At 46.5% G+C, this 20,007-nt stretch overlaps 1 protein-coding gene across 2 annotated transcripts in view; it reads right to left on the bottom strand.

Moving 5' to 3' along the window:
- ESYT1 (extended synaptotagmin 1) overlaps positions 1-20,007 on the bottom strand; it is a 58,968-nt gene that overhangs the window by 4,432 nt on the left and 34,529 nt on the right. Inside the window, exons 14-31 of one of the 2 annotated variants that reach the window (XM_060272151.1) lie at positions 19,465-19,536; positions 18,702-18,788; positions 18,469-18,618; positions 17,137-17,289; positions 16,296-16,472; positions 14,672-14,754; positions 12,815-12,863; positions 12,631-12,720; positions 9,208-9,303; positions 7,815-7,886; positions 6,940-7,026; positions 5,639-5,782; positions 5,121-5,284; positions 2,720-2,779; positions 2,213-2,311; positions 1,176-1,307; positions 755-857; positions 616-665 (exon numbers count right to left, since the gene is read on the bottom strand). In XM_060272151.1, coding sequence (XP_060128134.1) covers positions 616-665; positions 755-857; positions 1,176-1,307; positions 2,213-2,311; positions 2,720-2,779; positions 5,121-5,284; positions 5,639-5,782; positions 6,940-7,026; positions 7,815-7,886; positions 9,208-9,303; positions 12,631-12,720; positions 12,815-12,863; positions 14,672-14,754; positions 16,296-16,472; positions 17,137-17,289; positions 18,469-18,618; positions 18,702-18,788; positions 19,465-19,536 — 1,868 coding nt within the window. The remainder of the gene's footprint in view (positions 1-615; positions 666-754; positions 858-1,175; positions 1,308-2,212; positions 2,312-2,719; positions 2,780-5,120; positions 5,285-5,638; positions 5,783-6,939; positions 7,027-7,814; positions 7,887-9,207; positions 9,304-12,630; positions 12,721-12,814; positions 12,864-14,671; positions 14,755-16,295; positions 16,473-17,136; positions 17,290-18,468; positions 18,619-18,701; positions 18,789-19,464; positions 19,537-20,007) is intronic. The other variant, XM_035102821.2, reaches the window with a different exon arrangement.

The following is a 20,007-nucleotide window of genomic DNA, read 5'->3' as shown; positions in this document are numbered from 1 at the left end:
TCTTCTAGGAAGCTAGCCTCTCCTTTCCTCCTATGCAAGTCAATGGAGGGATTGCTCCATTACCTTGCTCTAACGCTCCAAGCAGGTGGGAAGACAAGGGAGGTACAATGTTGTATTCCATAGAATGTGCCCAATGAGCAGCAACTGCATTGGTGAAAACTGCAAGTGCCACAGTGGCTTGCAAGCAAAGGGGCTTCAGTGTGGATTCCACCTGGAATACTTCACTGTCCCTCAGACAGAGAAAGACCTTTATGGGACAAAAGACTAAATTTTAGAATCGAGACTCATGGAATTGTAGAGTTGGGCGGCACCACAAGGGTCTTATAGTTGAACCCCCGGCAACGCAGGAATCTTTTGCTCAACGTGGGACTCGAACCCACAACCCTGAGATAGAGTCTCATGCTCTACCAACGAAGCTATCCCAGGTCCATCCTCAGTGGCATGGCATACGGAACAATCTGTTTTCCTACCCTAGTCCCAAGAATGAGAGGATCCCTCCTTCAAACCACGTTTTGCATCCTCTATGAAAACGACGGCCCAGGTAGCAGGACCTCCTCTGCCTGCCCACTGATACTGGATACGCTAAGGGGCAATTGCCCCTCCTGCTGTACTCACCACTGGGGAGCACCATGCGACAGGTCCTTCTGCGAGAGATCGATGTGCACCTGGGAGGGGAAAGCACAGAGGAAGCAGTCACATGCCGGTTCCTCTCCAATGAGGAGCCTGAAATGACAGCTCCTCCCGAGTTCCATACCTTTCCTATCGGCTCCCCTCGGGACATGAAAGACACGCTGTTTTTGATGTAGGCCTCCAGCTTCCTCCGCTGGGCATCATCCAACGTCAGATCCCATTCAAACCTGTTGAAAGGGCAAGTGAGTATCAAGGCCTATTTAACATAGATTACCCCACAAATTTTAATTGCCCCTTTTGGTCAACAGAAGAGTTACTTAATGGTAAAGCTGTGAATCCCAACCCTCCCACTGACCAAACACACTTGATACGAATGCATACATAGCATTGGAGCAGGGAATCTAATCTGTGTTAGTGACTGCAAGTAGGGAAGCAGGGAGTAATAGTTAGCACTGAGTTAAATAACCCAAAATAAAATTATCTGATGTCACGGATAGACCCTTTCAGACACCCACCCACCCTCACACAATGGCATCCTCCCTTACTTCTCATTGAACTCAGGATTGTGGGTCTTCTTCCGCACAGTTGTCTTTCTCTTGGTGACACGGGATTTGTCAGGCAGTAGGATCAGGGAGACATAGGGGTCGGGTGTATCCTTGGTACCTGACTTAAGGTTTCTGAAATGAAGGCAGAGAGAGGTGGGTGGGTGGGAACATTCAGTGCCCCCAAATGAAATGCAAGGAGGGATTTGAAGAAGCTAATGACACATTGGGCCAGATTCAATGAAGTATGGGAGCTGGTTCAGCAGGACTTTCCCTTCCTCTCAGTCAGTTGGGGGTCAGGGTCCATACCGGTAGAATCCCCAGAACAGTGTGGGGAGAGGAGAAGGGAGATTGTTCCACCTGTCAGGCAGAAATGTTTGTTCTGATGCAACAATCAAACTAGCATGGAATTGAAATCCTCTCTAGGGGTTGTACCCAGTGCTGGTCCTTTCTCAGAGAAGACACACTGAAGTTAGTCATGTCAATTCATTGCAATGGGTCTGTTCTGAGAAGGGCTAGGATTAGATACAACTCTATGCAAACTATATGATTAGCAATCACGTTGGGATGTCTTTTATTAATTAGTATTCCAACCATGTACCAGGAAATTCAGGTTGCACAATTATAGCTGGTCTGGTGCAGCAAGCCAACTTCCCCAAAGATCAGACTTATAGCAATTAGGAAAGTGACGGGAAAATGTTCTGGAAAGTGTGGGATAATGCTTGTTTTGATGCAGCAGCATCTACATAACATCTTTGCAACTAGATCAGAATGCATGCTCATCAAGTAACCGATGTTGTCTGATCCCTCTGCAAATGAATTGGGATGAGTGCTCAATAATCAGGTCACCTGGGAGTGCCCTTACAGTCCTTTTTTTTTTACTGCCACTTGGTGTAGAAACCAAGAGTCAAAGCATACATAAAGTAAAAACCCTCTGGGTGGTAGCATGTACCCATTTTCTATGTGCAGTTAAGAAAATCTCTTTTTGGGGGCTCATGCCAAAGCCACCTCTTTGCACCCTCCAGCCCTCCAGCCCTTACCTGCAGGCGTGTATGATGACAATGAGTTTTCGTGCATCCATGTTGTACCAGACAGTGAGGCTCATCTGACCCAGGGGCGAGTTTGACAGCTCCAGGTTACTGCAGAGCAGAAAGACACAAGCACAGCTGATTATTAGGGGAATCGTGGTAGTACCAGGGGCTGGGATGAGGAAAGGGCAAGACGTTTTGACACTTTTTTGGCAGCACGTGCAGCTGGAGGAAGGAAATGTGATGGTAAAAGCCTCGTCCATGTTGTCCCCACAGATGCTAAGGGAGCAGAATGAGCGATGAGTATGTTTAGGTAGTTGGAGCTACACAATACAGCGGTGAGGGAGGGCTGGAGAAGCAGGGTGGCTAAAGATTTTCCTGCGGCTCTTATTGCTGCAGGGGGGTGGGGTGGGGGGAAGCAGACTTGCTGGTGTTCCCAAAGCCCAAATGAGAACCGTGCTGCAAGACATGGAGCAGAGTAGTGCTCCCATCTTTTAAAGTATTAAATATATTACGTACATAAACAGCAAGCGTTGTTGTTCCCTTTCTGGCAAAAAGCTCCAAGGCCACTCAGCCGATCTGCATCAACAAGATGTTATTCAAAAGCCCACAGTGTACTGGCTTTGATTTCACAAGTTGACCCTGGACCCTCAGAATTCAGACTCTAAAGCAGAAGTGGGGAACCTTCTTCGGGGCAAAGGCTGCGTTACCCTGGTGGGGGGACCCATTCCAGTAGCAAGCAGGGCCAGACCCACACACAGCCACACACAATCACACAACACAAGTTACTTCCAATGGAAACACAGGTCTATGTTTAACTCTTAGTAACTCCATGCAAGTTTCACCTGGTATTTACTCCCATAAACTTTTTTTAAAAAAACAAAGACTGTAATACATATAAACACCCTTGATCTGTCTTAACTGTGAAAGAGGCAAAAGGAACTCAGTATTCCCAGTAGAATGATGCAGATAACACCAATAAATAGATGGAAAACAAGTCCTGCATTAGAGCTATCCAAAGCGTCAAACTTCAATAAATATTTGCATCCCCCAAACTGTATACTGCTTTGGACCTATAGAGCCTTGCCCAGCTTGGTAGTCAAACACCTCAAGTGCCATCTTCCCCCATATAAACTTACTCAAGCTCAGAGATTAACATCTGAGGCTCTCCTCTGCAGTCCATCTCCAAAAGATGTTGGAGGGTGAGAACAAGCCTTTCCTGTGCCTCGCTTGAGGAATGTTCTCCCCAGGGAAGCTTTCCTGGCGCTGACTTTGCCTTCCTTCTGATGCCAGGAAAAGACCTTCCAGGCATTTGGACAGCTGTAATGACCTGGCTTTTGGCTGTTGTGGGTGGGGCACTTATTTTGTGTAGGGTGGCTTTTGTGGATGAGTACTTTTTAGTATAGATTTAGTTTTAATCTATTTTTATTACATATTTGTATCTTATTGTCTCTGCGAACCACTTCTGGTGATGTGAAACAATGCATACAATGAACTGAGACAAATTTTGGAACACAAGTCTACCTCTCTGCCAGGGCCAATGATGTGGGGCAGCCCACCCTGATACTGCTCCCTGTCTCCTTCCTCCCCCTGCTACCTCCATCTCTTCTTCACTATCATTGTTTGGCTGCTGCATTAGCAGCGGTCTAATACCCTCCCTCTGAAGAAGGGGCCCTTATTTAGAGAGAGGCATTCTAGCTGAGGATGCACCCAATACCACCTGCACGGTTGCAAATTCTGCCACAGTACTTTAAACTGTATTTGCTGCCGTCATGGCAATGCCTGGGGTGGAGACCACCTGCGCCGATGCCACGTTGCAGGCAGCTGATCAAGTGGGTGGCTGCAGCAGCTGTGGCAGGAATGAAAGTGTGAGTAAAGTAGCAGCAGCTATCAGTTGTGGCATTGGCCAACCCTGTGGCAGCACAATCCTCTTCCCCTCCCAATGCACTGCCTGGGCCACGTGGCTCAGCATGGCTCACGGTGTCTGGCCAGAGCTGTTCTCCACTTTGATCTTCTTGCTGAGGAAAGAGCTGCAATTGTGAAGTTTGTGTTGGGAATTCAGTTCCACCTTAAGGAAGCTGTGCACTTCCGTTGTATATTGCTTTTGTTCTCTACTGTGCTGATGTAGAAGGAGGGATGCGTTGTTTTTCTCTCTCCTGAGATATGATGAATAAACGCCTGTAAATATGCCAACACGTCTCTCTCTCTCTGTGTGTGTGTGTGGACGCTCAAGCTACGTGGACTCTGCAAAAGTGTATCTAGTCTCTTAGAGTCGATACCAGCTGGCTGCACCGGAGGGTTGAGACACCCAGCAGCCCGGGGGGCGGTGGTGGTGACGGAGCCCTGGCGTGTATGGTGTCTGCCAACAGTTTGCATGACAGGGCTGAATGAAATCTGACAGCCTGCGAGCCAGGGCTCCCCATCCTTGTTCAAAAGTTGCCTCCCTCTAAACAGGCCTCTGGGAGATCAGCGAAGACAGGCCAATAGCAGCCATAATGGCTGTGACCCCCACCAACACCCCTCCTGCCAGTGGGACGGCAGAGCAGATCAGCCAAACATGTCAAGAAAAGTGGGCCCAAGCAAAGAAGACAGAGAGTGAGAGTCAGGTGATCAGAGAGACTGTCAGGAAAGGGATCTAATGACCCTCAGCCTCTCTTACTGATGCATCAGAAAATGCGGTATCCTTGCAGCAGAGGCACTAAGATAAAGGGCAGTGTATTTACCCTCCACAAGGAGCTAAGGCAGGGATAGAGAACGTGTGGCCCTCTTGATGTTGTTAGCCTGGATAGCCAATGATAGGAGTTGTAGTCCAATAACCCCTGGAGGACAATCCCTGGACTGAGGAGCTCAATTTTATTGTGCAAGAACAAGATCAAATTGTTTGCTGGGTTCCATACCCCACAGGGTCACCCTTCTTTACCTGTTGGCCTGTGGCAGGCGCTGGCGCAGCTCTTGAGTAGAACCAGAGTCTCCATCCTCCCGGATGTACAGCTCCGTCTCAGATCCCTTCTGGGAGCCCTCCTCATTCTCTTCTCCTGCCACAGCATGAAGGGCCTCCACACCTGAGTGCTGAGAGATCAGAACCTGTGGGACGAGGCAAACAAACATGGAAGATGATTTCCTAGGACAGTGGTACGGATTCATCCTGTGGTCAAGAACTGGGACCTCAACACCAGCTTCACCAGAACTTTGCTGGAGAGACCCGATAGGTGAAGATAAAACGACACATTCCACCTACATATTATGAAAATAAGAACAATGGCACAAAAGGTAGCATTAAGTACCAGATGAACCAGACCAGACCTGACTTCTCTGTGTTGGAATTTTTTACATATTGTTACGTACGAAAAATGATTAAAAAGAGGAAATAATCCGTAGGAAAACAGGTCAGAGTCTGTTAGACTGTTCAGAGCTGCTGTTCCCCACATGACCACTTACCCCCAGCTGCACTCGCATCAGGACCTGGATGGCAGGACCAGAGTTGCTGAGTTGGAACCAGCGGTCAAGGACAAGCCCCTCTGCTGAGAGCAGCTGCTCAAGTGGGAGTGACAGGGTACCCAGAGTATGCCCATCATCTTTCACCTGTGAGAACGACAGACAGGTGAGGACCAATCAAAATTTCACAGGTGAAGTAGGCAGGAAGGATGAGGGTCACATATGGTGTTCATTGGAATAACCCCTTTCGTACCCTACAATCTTTGATGAAACTATCAAGGGACAGCCTGGTAAAGGGTCCTCTGGTAGGAATTGGGTTCAGAGGACATGCAAAATCTCCAAGGCTTCTTCTCCCTTCCCTGCCCTGCAAGGACGTAGCTCACAGAAGAAGGAAGGGTTGAAAGGAAGCAAGTTGCAAGCCATTGGTCCCTGTCCTGGGTTGCCAGGAGCTCACACATACCCCCTGTGCTCTTGGGTTCCCTGGTAGCAAACCTGCATGGGATCTCCTGCTGAAACTCAAATGAAAAAAACTTTCATTCCTTGCAAGGTATTTGAAGTCCTGACATCAGGACTTCAAAACACCTTGCACATGATAGAATGAAAGCCACACCCACCTCTCAAATTTGGCCTGCAAACATGCTCCTGTTAAGGATCTGGCCCGTGGAGCCAAAAAGGTTCCCTGCTCTGATATACTGCATGTTAATAGTCCATTAGAATGTGTGGGGCACTGCCCCACCAAGCTTAGTCTCTCCCCAGCCAGCCCCCACCTGCCTGCCTTCTTACTTATGACAACTGGGGGCGGCTCTGCCTGTCATCAGCTCCACCTACTGTTGGCCTCCCTTGCCTTCCGCCCTACAAGTCCCAAAGGGCACCAGCTACCACTGGTTCAGAGTTCAGGGCAAGTCACCTATATTATCTCAGCAATCCTTAAAAGTACCCAGTAGGAGGGCTAAGGCTCAGAGTATAGGGACTTGTTTGTGTAACTCCATCCAGTGAGTTTTGGCTGAAGCACAGAAATCCACTCTTGCAGTATGAAGTGGTCAGCTCCCAGAACGGTTTTGACTTTCTCACCTGATGTTGTGTGAATTAGGCCATAAGCATATCTCTTGTGGCTTTTGCTGCTTCCAGATTGCCCCACTGTAGCAGGGGAGACCAGATGTTCTCCCCAACAAGGAGGACAGGCATTTTGGGCCCAGCTGACTTGGTAAACGGCTCGCTTTAGAAGAGATAGTGGCACCCAGGAGAAAGGACAGATTGACTTCAGGGGGGGGAAGAGAGGGGGAGGGAGAATGAGAAAGCGCTACCTGCAACTCCAAAGATTCTGCATGGGGCCTCTTGATAAGGAAGGAGAAAGCTTCATCCCACACTGGCTCTGCAGTCTGAGAGGAGACCTGAGGGTAGAGACACAAGGCCGTGATAAAATCTCTCAGCATTTAGAAAATACAAAAGGGAAGAAAATATCACAATTTGAGGTTAACCAGCTGTTTATAAGACAGTATCAAACAAATCCCACTAAGAATGAAGGGAAAGGAAAACTAGTTCAAACCATATTTAGATGACTGCCTTGAGATTAAGTTACAAGAATAGTTGATTGATGAAGCTATTCTTTCCCCTTGTTACAGCAATTTAACTAAACACTAGTACTTGAATTTATTTATTTTCTCACCCTCCCTTCTGAACTTTTGTGACATGTTGTTCTGGGAGCCTTTTTTGGCTGAAGAGCCAAGTAAAAATGCTTAAGATGCTCTGCTCCACCTGTGGGCTAATCCATTTATATCAACACTTCTCTATAACTGAAGGAGAGCTATCTATAGCTCAGGAAGCGTTTCCAAATACTTATTGACAAATCAAGTGCTCTTTTTTAAATTAATATTTTATTAAGATATTTTCATTTGTAAAAAGATAGAGTGAGGAAAAAGAAAGAAAAAAAAGTGAGTGAGAATAAACACACACACACACACACACACACACACTTACCCCAGCTATGCCACTGCCCTCTAATATCATGGCTTTGTCTTTTCACTCTCAACCCTCCACCTCACCCTCTATGCCCGTTTCCTTAGACTGCTTGTGTGCCACCTACCCACATCCTGCCCCAAAGCAATTCTTTACTATTCACTCCAGCACAACCCTTTCCCTATTAAAACAACCACCACCACATCTTCTCCCATGCCTTTACCTTGGTCTTGTAGGAGACCCCACGGACAGAGAGACTGGCGTAAGGACTTGGGGGTTTTGAACCCTTCCGCAGCTGGGAAAGAGAAAACGGTCGACAGTTTCTAGGATGCACGGTTATAAGTAGACATTGTGTGTATTTTAAGCATGTCTAAGCACATAAAACAGGCCAACAATTTGCTCAAGTGGGAAGCCCTATATTCTGTTTTCGAATGTGCTTCATGTATTCTCTTAATGACTGTAAAGCACCTCTCTACACTATTGATTTCACACAGGTGGAGGAAACAAGTGGCTTTCCCAAGGCCATGCAAGCGGGGGGGGGGGGGGACACAGCAGTGCACAATTTTTTTTAATCCTTGTGCCTTCCCTGTTCATTTGTACAATGGAGATGGAACGAGTCTGTTTTTCGTAGCCCCCCTTCCCCAGCCTTATCTTGCTACGCCCTGTCTGGCTTTAATCAATTTCCTACCCTTCTGGCTGGTTTCCTGTATTGGAGCTAGGATGGGGGTGGGGGGATGGCTTAGGTAAGACAGGAAAAGGACTGCCTTTTGCTCCCTCCTCTAGAACCAGGAGTGGTTTGCTGGGTGGAACAGAGCTGTGGCAATACCCTCCCAGCAGCAGCAGCATCACTGTTGCTGACCAGGAGGGGGAGGAGTGAGGAAGCAGAGAGGTCTGGGCCGTGCAGGTGCTCAGGCCAATCCCATCCAGCATTGCCACTGGTAGGGCCACACAACCCCAACCTTGCTCCTTCTGGGCAGCAGCATCAGTGCCATTGCTGTGACTCTGCCCCACTGAGTGAGCCATTCAGGGCTTGCTTTTAATTTAATATGCAGTGCAGACTGCAGCAGAAGGGAGAGGGAGGCCTAACTGCACAATTGTAGAAATGTTGCTTTAAGTCTGCAATGCTGCATTTTATTTTGCATTATTATACGCTGCTTTCACGGCTTCTGGCTGTGAAGTGGTTTATAAATTTGCAAAAAAACCTGAAAACCCTGCCCTCCCCAGCCACGATCCCAGTGAAAATCACCCCGCCCCCCACCAGCATAGCAATGAGACTTAGGCTAAGAAAACACTTCCAGATTGCACCCAGTGTGTGTGTGTGGGGGGGTGATTTTAAACCATCTCAGTGCACACTGGTGCCCCCTGCTTAGTATTAAAAGAGGAACGGAATCACAAATAAAGCTGTACATTATATGTTTAATTAGGCCTGGAGTGTGCAGCTGAGCTGGGACTTAGTTAAGGTCCAATACAATATTCCACATTGGTCCTCTGCTAGACTTGAAGGAGAGAGAGCTCTTTAGGATGTCCAAGGAGTGATTGGCAGCTTCCCAGCTCTCTTGGCCTGTGAAAGGAGCTCAGAGCCCCAGCAGGGAGAGGGGATCTGTATTGCCACTCACCGGCAGGTCAGTTGCCCTGTCAAGGAAGACAGACAGCAGGGCGGATGACAGCTCCTCGCTCTTTGGTGTCTGGATCAAGCTATTCACCATCAATACCTGTGAAAAATGACACACATTAAGGTATCAATAAGATTAGACACAGCATCCTTCAAAACTATGATTGTCACATGATTGTTTGGTAATCTGCACTCATCATGTGAGCAACTCATCACAAGATGGCCTTCTCGCATCAAAGAGAGGCAATTGTCGGTGGGAAGATCCCTGGCAATGGTCACATGAATTGGCCTTGTTCTTCTAACTCTGACCCAGCCTTCCTCAACCTCATGCCTTCCAGGTGTCATTGGACTCCAGCTGCCATTAGCCTCTGTCAGCATGGCCAAGGATGGGGGGAGTTGTAGCCCAAAAACATATGGAGGCGCACCAGGTCAGGAAAAACAGCTCTGGCCTGACACACAGACACTTTGAAAACCTACCAAGCAAACAAGAGTTTGTTAAAAGGGAGATATTAAAAGCACAACTTCAGGCAATACCAATGAGACGGAAACATGGAAGGTGCCTAAAGAAGCCAGGCTGGCTATCTAAAGAACTTTTGACTGAGTTAAGATTTAAAAGGGATATGTACAAAAAATGGAAAAGGGGGGAAATCTCCAGAGAGGAATTCAAACATATAGCCAGCACGTGTAGAGACAAAGCCAGAAAAGCTAAAGCACAGAATGAACTCAGGCTCGCTAGAGAGGTTAAAAGCAACAAAAAGGGCTTTTATGGGTATGTCCGTAGCAAAAGGAAAAACAAGGAAACAGTGGGGTCACTCAGAGGAGAAGATGGTGAAATGCAAACAGGGGACAGAGAAAGGGCAGAACTCCTCAATGCCTTCTTTGCCTCAGTCTTCTCCAAGAAAGAAAACAACGCCCGACCTGAAGAATATGGAGCAGATGATTCAGCAGGGGAAACACAGCCCAGAATAAGTAAGGAGGTAGTACAAGAATACTTGGCTAGTTTAGATGTATTCAAGTCTCCAGGGCCAGATGAACTACATCCAAGAGTATTAAAAGAACTGGCAGAGGTGATTTCAGAAACACTGGCAATAATCTTTGAAAATTCCTGGAGAACAGGCGAAGTTCCAGCAGACTGGAGGAGGGCAAATGTTGTCCCTATTTTCAAAAAGGGGAAAAGAGAGGACCCAAACAATTACCGCCCAGTCAGCCTGACATCAATACCAGGAAAGATTCTAGAGCAGATCATTAAGCAAACAGTCTGTGAGCACCTAGAAAGAAACTCTGTGATCACTAAAAGTCAGCATGGGTTCCTGAAAAATAAGTCATGTCAGACTAATCTGATCTCATTTTTTGACAGAATTACAAGCCTGGTAGATGAAGGGAACGCTGTGGATGTAGCCTATCTTGATTTCAGCAAGGCCTTTGACAAGGTGCCCCATGATATTCTTGTAAAGAAGCTGGTAAAATGCGGGCTAGACAATGCTACCATTCAGTGGATTTGTAACTGGCTGACTGACCGAACCCAAAGGGTGCTCATCAATGGCTCCTCCTCATCCTGGAGAGTAGTGACTAGTGGGGTGCCACAGGGTTCTGTCTTGGGCCCAGTCTTGTTCAACATCTTTATCAATGACTTGGATGATGGGCTTGAGGGCATCCTGAGCAAGTTTGCAGATGACACCAAATTGGGAGGGGTGGCTAACACCCCAGAGGACAGGATCACACTTCAGAATGACCTTAACAGATTAGACAACTGGGCCAAGCAAACAAGATGAATTTTAACAAGGAGAAATGTAAAGTACTACACTTGGGCAAAAGAAATGAAAGGCACAAATACAGGATGGGAGACACCTGGCTTGAGAGCAGTACATGTGAAAAGGATCTAGGAGTCTTGGTAGACCACAAACTTGACATGAGTCAGCAGTGTGATGCAGCAGCTAAAAAAGCCAATGCAATTCTGGGCTGCATCAATAGGAGTATAGCATCTAGATCAAGGGAAGTAATAGTACCACTGTATTCTGCTCTGGTCAGACCTCACCTGGAGTACTGTGTCCAGTTCTGGGCACCACAGTTCAAGAAGGATACTGATAAGCTGGAACGTGTCCAGAAGAGGGCAACCAAAATGGTCAAAGGCCTGGAAACGATGCCTTATGAGGAACGGCTTAGGGAGCTGGGTATGTTTAGCCTGGAGAAGAGAAGGTTAAGGGGTGATATGATAACCATGTTCAAATATATAAAAGGATGTCATATAGAGGAGGGAGAAAGGTTGTTTTCTGCTGCTCCAGAGAAGCGGACACGGAGCAACGGATTCAAACTACAAGAAAGAAAATTCCACCTAAACATTAGGAAGAACTTCCTGACAGTAAGAGCTGTTCGGCAGTGGAATTTGCTGCCAAGGAGTGTGGTGGAGTCTCCTTCTTTGGAGGTCTTTAAGCAGAGGCTTGACAGCCATCTGTCAGGAATGCTTTGATGGTGTTTCCTGCTTGGCAGGGGGTTGGACTGGATGGCCCTTGTGGTCTCTTCCAACTCTATGATTCTATGATTCTATGATTCTATACCACCTGTGGCTGCCCCATGTTCCCTCTCCCAGCTCTAATATCCTTGGGGCTGGACCGACGCACAGTTTCCAAATGCCTGAGCTAACAGAAAGGGTACTTTCATTTATGCCTCTATGAGGGTATTGGGAGAAAACATGATTTTGCTTAAGCACACCCATCTGTTTTTTGAGGAAGGTTGTTGTGCTTAACATGGGGATGGAACAAGTTGCAGGACTCTTCACTGTTGGGATGGACAGGGCTTCCTGGAGTGACATGTGATCATGCAACTTTACATGGTTACTCCAGGAAGCTCTGTGAGACAGGAATTTTGTGCTCAAATAACCCCGAACTGCAATGAGCAAGAGAGAGGCCTTCCTAAAGCCGAAAACAAACTCTTAAAACATTAGAAAAAGCCCACATTCCCTCACAGTGGCACGGTGCTCCATCCTGGCAAGGCTTTCTGAAGTGACCATGAGACATGGCGTACTCTCACGGTACGTACTCTCAAGGCCCTGAAAGGAGCCCTATGTTCCCAAGGTAAGAGCACACATCCTGCCCTGTCCTTCAGTTGTTATTATTTTGCAAAGTCCTCCTACTTCTTGTGCAAGAAGTGAAAAGAGTACTTCTTTCACTGGAAGTGAAGTATTCTTTGAAAAACCAGCAGGGCTCAGGCCCAGCATTGGTTCCTCTAGAGGGGCAATCTGAGGAGAAGCTCTCCTTTCAGAGTGGAGTAGCCTAGCCTTAGTTTGAAAGCCCGTGGGAGGACTTGTGCTCTGCTTTTAATGCTTGTATAGTTTTTAGTAGTGTTAAGCTGCCATAGAAATTTAACAACCCCAACCTCCATCGCTGTAGGGGCGGTTTTCTCAATGCTCCTCCCTCCTTTCTCCAATTACCTGCTCCAGCTCAGCAGCACTGGGCGTGGGGGGCAAGCACTCCAGCTTCACATGGAGCCGTCCTGACTTCACATCCTCTAGGGGGAGCCACTGAAACCAAGAGCAGGGGGTAAGACCAGCACAGCTGCTGAACATTGGTATCTCCTGCCCGGCCTCTCCAGCGCCATTGGTACCACTGACTTACCTCGTCAACAAACTTTTGGCTTAGCACTCGCCTCAGAGGGATCTTACACCTGAAAGGGGATGGAGGAGGAAGAGGTGAGTGAGAAGAACAAATGGCTTTCTTTCTGTCACAGGTCCTACAAAACTGAATTAACGCCATGATCCATGTGACACGAAGCACAGGGCCTCATCCTAGTTTGCAATCCATGCACAGGTTACCAGGAATTACTAAACGTTGGCAGAAGGTGTAAACTTGCAGTCTGGCAACATGGACCACTGCCTTGTTGTGGTGAACGGGCTTGAATAACTCAGAGAAGCTATGAGCTATGCCATGCAGGGCCACCCAAGACGGACAGGTCATAGTGGAGAGTTTTGTCTAAATGTGATCCACCTGGAGCAGGAACTGGCAAGACACTCCAGTATCCCTGCCAAGAAAACTCCATGGACAAAAGAAGACAGGAGTGCCTGGCATGCTCTGGACATGGGGTCAAGAAGAGTTGGACACAACTAAACGACTAAACAACTAAACAACAACAACAACATCATCATCATCATAGGAAACTGCCTTAAACTGAGCGAGACAATCGCTCCATATACTGTTTAGCTGCAGCTCTCAAGGATTTCAGGCAGCCTGATTCACAAAGGTGAAAGAGTGGTTTGATGCAGGGATACGAAAGAAGGATGTAAAAAAATGCCAGAGTGTTCAATTCTAGTGCTTTCTTGGAAGCGTAAACTTACAACCCAGTCTGCAAAGCCTCACATTCAGAGCCCTGGGTCCTCCAATTCTAGTATGGTGTGGAGGGCAGAGCTTTTTTCAGTCAAAACACTCTGGAACTTAGTTCCGGAACCTTCCCTGAGCATTCTAGCAGATCCTGGATGGACTGGGATTTGGCGTGGCATGCATTTTCAGCGCTTTTAAGGTTGTCGATACAGCACATGTTTTCAGTGGCTCCCTAAAACATACTCAACAACCTTGGCGCCCCCTAAAAATGAGCCCAGATCCACTGGGAGTGGGGCCTATGGAGATATCTAGGGTCCCACCTTGAATGTTCAGCTTTCTTTAAGAAAGCTAGAAGTCTAGTTGTTAAGCTAATGAAGATACAGTGGTGCCTCGACTTACGAATTTAATCCGTTCCGAAGGCACCTTCACAGGTCGAAAAATTCGTAAGTCAAAAAACGCCATTGGAAACGCAATTTCCCATAGGAATGCATTGGAAATGGAAAAATTCGTAAGTCAAAGCAACCCCATCAAAAAAAATTCTAAAAAGTTGAAAAATTTGGTTGTCAAGTTGTTCGTAAGTCGAGGTACCACTGTACAAGGACAAATGTGGAGGCAGTATTCTACCCCAGGTCTGTGTAAGGAGCAAAATCCACTCCCAATTAATGCCAATGCATAGAGATGATTGAAAAGTAGCTGAATTTTACCTATAAAGCTGTAAATTAATAAATAACTATGGGTGCATCCAGATGGGGTCTTAGTATTGCAAAGGAATGGTTCACATTTTGAAAGCAAGCCATTGGCAACGTTTTTCTTACATTTTCTGAGGAAAGTATAAATCAAGATTGGCATATTGATGCCAATGACATCATGTGGATGCTGCAAAAAACTCTGAATGCATGAAGAGCACCGATCCCACAACAAACACCCACCTGGAAGCACTTGCCTTCTTCACTCTGATTTACTAAAGCTCACCAGAATAAATTCTGTGGCTGTGGGACTGAAGACATCTATAGGAAGGGAGTGGAGTGCTTTTCTCCCTCCTCCCATCTCATGGGGGGTACTCAGGCAACCCACACACCTTCCTCCACTCCCGACTCAAAGGAAGAGAGGTGAGTGTGTTTCTGGCTTGTCCAATTTTTCATTTTGCTCCAGACTTACCTTCCCAGGAAGTCATCCTTGTCAACATCTTTGTCATATAAATCAAACTCCACCTCCTGCCCTGGGACGTTACTCACAACGACCTGGAGGATATAGCAAAGTGGGTCACAATACAGAGCCTCACAAACCACCAGCAGCAGAAATTTAGGGGACTTTAGTAGATTAAGAGTGAAAGCCAAGGTTGGTTCTGATCTTGGCTCTGGAAAGCAAACATACTCATTAGGGCAGCAATGGAAGGGGGGGGACCTGGTCTCCTGGATTCTGTCCCCCACCACTTCGAAAGGGCCTAGGTAGGGTTCCATGTTTGGCCAAATAATTGGTTAGATTAGCCAACCAAACATTGGACAGCACTATGATGTGAATCAATTAATTAAAAAAGACCGGACAGCAGATTTTTATGAATATTTTTAAACCACAGCTTTTATGTCTTTGATGGGCCAAGTTTGTGAAACTAGGTTCATACACTAAAGAGGCTGGGTGTTAACCAAGAGCGAGAGTGAGCAATGCTTTATTGATCTGTTGCCTATTTTATCTTGCTGATTTTTTTGGAGACAATTCTCTGCTGACATCTACCTTAGACTTTTTGGCAATGGCTGTCTGTGCATGATTCAGTAAATGAATGTGTTGTATTGTGTGTATGTATAAATAACATTTTAACATTCCTGGTGACAGATCTATATCCTTTAGGGAACAAAAGATGAAGGGCATATACTTGGGACTATTGGTTTCTATCTTTGGCTCCAGCAAGAAGTAGGATTTGGCAGGAATTCATACAGAAGCTCAGTGCAAAAATATTTTACTTCAGGCTACCAGTGGCACGATGCAGATGGAAGCTGCATGCATAAGAAAGTTTGAAAATCTCTGAAGACATATCCAAGTTGATCTTTCAGATGATTTTATTATTTTGGAGGAGGGAGTTAAGAGGCAAGACACGTTGCTGTACAATGCATCCTTTAGGTGGTATGACATTTCTGAGTATTTTGGGTCTTTGTGGCATTTATACAGCACTGAGAATCCTCTATGGTAAGCTGAGATTGAAACACTGCATTTAGGCTTTATGGCCTTCCATTCTGGGGCCGTTTGTGTGTGTGTCCCCCAAATGCTCCACCCAGCTGTGAGTGAGCACCACCTGTTGATGTGGAAACCTCTATATGTAAAGAACTTCCATGCACATAATTGCTAGGCAGAAGTAAAAAAATGTTGAAACTGACTGACAGACACTCTAGACAGGGGTTGGGAGTCCAGATGCAGGTGGACTCCACCATCCCTGTCCATACTGAGTGGGGCTGATGTGAGTCCAAAAACCTCTAAACAGCCATCCTTGCTCTGTATAGAACCAAGGTAAAAACCTGAACAGGCTTCATTTGGGTTTTCTTATTCTCAGGTGTGTGTCCAAATCAGAAATATGCAAAGCTCTATTGCGTGCTTTCCTTTCATCCATCTGATTACAAGGAAGACATCTCAGGACACTATGAGTTATCAGGTACTGTATCGGTTCTGTTTCAGTTAAAACAATCTGACTCTGTTGCAGAACAATTCCCCATTAAACCCACCCTCCTCCACCACCAGCCAAGGCTGGAAGGTTTGGCAGATCCAAACTTGACATATGTGCGTGCATTCTCACCTCATAGATCTCGCTCCAACGGGGGTTGAGATCCTCTTTGATGACGCGGCTACGGAACTTCTGGCCCCCCAAGCGCACTTTGACATAAGGGTCTGATTTGCCCTTGATCATCCCACCCATGAAGTTATCCTTGGCAATCAGGTTCTCAGCTTCCAGCAGGTGAATGCGAATCACACTCTGAGGGGAGGATGAGAGAAAAAGAAGAAGAATTTGCCTGAGGGAACCGCAATCATCATCCTGCAAAGCGGCGGGTCTCTTATCTTGCTTTTCTGGGGTCCCCAAACCATCCTAGGTTTTTATGAGAGCAACACAATAATTTTCATCCCAGTAGCTGGAGGGGGCAGAAATCAACTAAGATTAGAGGTTGGAGCACCTAGCTTCTGTAATACAATTATTTTTGCTGTAATCAATTAAAATTTCATCAAAACTCAAAAAAAGCCAAGCTAAATATGAAGAGGAAAATCCATAATTTATGCAATTTATATTTGATATCTTTCATATATTTAAAATATATAAATAAAGAACATAAAACTGGTGATTTAGAAGGGTCCTCCAACTTTGTACTGTTATTTTTACTGAAGAAGCTGAACTGTTAACTGATGAGACTGTCTATAGCATTATTATTCAGCATTATTGTTTGTGACTGGTATCTTTGTTTTAGATATTTCTGTCTGCTCCTGCTGATTTTATGAACTTTTCTGTAGTTTGTTATTCTTCTGTGGTTTTATATATAACCCATCCTGGGATTGTAAAATCAATGAAGGGCAGGATGGACATATGTAAATACAGACATTATATCATGCTCAGGAAACATCAACTCTCTCAAGGAGACAACCTTTACCTCAGTGCCAAACTCAGCATCTGGGCTGGCCTGGGTGGGGCGAGGAGGCCTGTCAACACTGCTTCCAACGTAGGTACCCTCAGTGACATTCAGATTTCCTGGGGGGCATGGCCGGGGGTTGAGGCAAACCTCAGGGGCATCCAGATACAAGATCTACAGAAATATTGGCATACAGTGAAGCATGAGGTTAGGAAGCAGAGTCAAAATAGTTAGGAAGCATCGGCCTGTTGAAGGAAGAGGACAAAACGTAACTGCAGGACCAGATAACATAAACACTAACACTGGATAATCAGTGAAGAAGGGGAAAGGATAGCTCAGGGGGCAAGGGACCCTCTCTCAAACAGCTGGTTTTCAAAAAAGAAAACGCAGTTGGAGATTCACTCATAGATCTCCAAAGTTTTGCCCTTAGACTCCACTTGTGTTTAATGCTCAATGCTTAGTAGCCCCATACTATATTCTGGGTCCTTTTTCCACTCCTTTGTGGCCCTGTATCACATGTCCATAAGGCAGGGGTGGTGGGCTTCTAGATATTCCTGGGCTACAACTCTCATCATCCTTGCTCTGGCTGATGGGAGTTGAACTACATCTGGAGAGCCACAGATTCCCCATCCATGGTTCCATCTCAGGGAGAAGGGAAGGAGATAAAAAGTCTCACAAGCAAGACCTAACAGTAACAGCCACTCAGAAAGCCACCTGGCCTCTACCTGCAGTCAAAATACATCCTGTGGAGCAGGCTTCCTCAAACTCGGCCCTCCAGATGTTTTTGGCCTACAACTCCCATGATCCCTAGCTAGCAGGACCAGTGGTCAGGGATGATGGGAATTGCAGTCTCAAAACATCTGGAGGGCCAAGTTTGAAGAAGCCTGCTGTAGATTACAATGGTGCCTCGATTTACAAATTTAATCCGTTCCGAAGGCACTTTCGTAGGTCGAAAAATTCGTAAGTTGAAAAGCGCCATTGGAAACACGATTTCCCATAGGAAAGCGCTGGAAATGGAAAAATTTGTAAGTCAAAGCAACCCCATCTAAAAATTTGTAAGTCGAAAAAACTGCCGCGGTTTCTGTTCAGATGTTGAGAAATTTGTAAGCATGCGACCATTTGCCCCATTCGTAAGTCTAAAAATTCGGTTGTTGAGTCATTCGTAAGTCGAGGTACCACTGTATATCGTTCCCTTCCCCACTCTTGAAGAAGAAGTTCAAAATGCTGTTTGTTTGTTGCATTTTTATATAAAGGACATTGAGCAGTAATTGTTGAGCTGGCATGGAAGGATGAATAGGTGAATCATCAGAGCCACAAGAAGACTTTGAAGTCCCCAATTTTCAAGTGTTTTACCCGCATAACGAGTTTCATGTAGATGCGGCTGTTGAGTCCAGAGTTCTCCAGCTGGAACCATTGGTCAAGAACCAGATTGTCGGCACTCAAAAGGCGGGACAGATGGATTGTGAGGGAGCCCAGGGTGGTCTGACGGTTGTCGTCTTTGACCTGCAGGAGGATGAAAACAGAGGTTTTGCATTTCTGTGCAGGCAGAACTATGGGAAGCATTTGGAAAAGGTGGGAGAGCCTACCTGTATATCAATGTCCTGTGTGGTTGGGTCTTGCAAGAAGAAACGGAAAGCATCATCCCAGACAGGAGAAGAAGTGTTATAGACAACCTGGTGGTGTGACGGGGAGAATGACAGTGAAGAGGTAAGAAACAGAAATATCACCAATTTCTGCGGAACATCAGTCCTTCATGCAGCAGTCAAAAGGAGCAGGAGGAGCAGCCAGGAGCCCATGTCCTGACCCAACTCCACCAGAGAACCCCTCCAGTAAGCAATTGTCACTCTGTTTGTGGCAATTAAAGTGCTGGTCTAGGTGCTGGGGAACCAGGGCTCACATCCCCTCTGAGGGATTAAGCTTCCTGGGTAACACTTTCAGCCTATCCCTGATCACAGGGTTGTTGTGGGGATAAAATGCAGAGGGGGCAGGGGAGACACTGTAGGCCAGCTTGATCTCCTTGGAGAAAAGGTGGGAAATAAACACAATAAAGAAATAAGGGTCTTACTTGTTATTTAATGATAATTATTAAGTGGAGGTTATAGCTAGAACTTCCCTGCACCATCCATCCTGGCCTGTGATACAGTGCACCATGCAACAAGACCTGGATTATCATGGGATGTTAACAAACGGAGGGAAGGGGAGCTAAAACCTGCCAGGCACCTTAAGCTTGCCACCTCCGTTGTGACTGTTGCATACACCCCAGCACCAGCACCCCAAGTGGTTACACCTGGAGGTGTCCAGTGAGCAATAACTAAAGACAAGAATGAATGAATTAAACCAAACCCTTACCTTGCTCTCACGGGTGACATCTTGAACGGAGAGCTGTACCATCGGGTTGGGCTCCTTACTGGGTTTTTTCAGCTACGTACAGGATGAGGTGAGAGAAATAATGGACACAGAACTTTTCCATTAACTATACAGCCCTTAACAGGTTTATCCCAACATATCTAAGAGACCCCCCTTCCCCCCCCTTCTTGGCCTAAGATGGGGCTCAATGGAACATCCAGTTCCTTGGTTAAATTGTGCCAGGTGGCAACAGGGGACCCATTGCCCGCTCCCCATATTGCTGGACTACAGGCCCAATAATGGTGGCATGCTGGCTAGGGCTCACAGGAACTGGTGTCCCACAACATTTAAAGGGTTGCAGAGTAAGAGCTGAAGGGCCACCAGCACCAGCTCCACCCTCTTGCATGAGCTGACATACAAGCAAAGGGCTCTTTCACCTTCGCAGCACCAACAAAACAAGTTAGTTTGGCAAAGTCCTTCCCTTCCTTCCTTCACTCTGAGAAAGTGCTCCTTGTTATCTCCCCACATGAACAGAAACACAGGCTC

Source organism: Zootoca vivipara, chromosome 2, assembly GCF_963506605.1.
Source record: "Zootoca vivipara chromosome 2, rZooViv1.1, whole genome shotgun sequence".
In the NCBI taxonomy this organism is placed as follows: Eukaryota; Metazoa; Chordata; class Lepidosauria; order Squamata; family Lacertidae; genus Zootoca; species Zootoca vivipara.
Note: the sequence above shows the minus strand (reverse complement) of the source record. Positions and strands in the feature narration are given on the sequence as shown.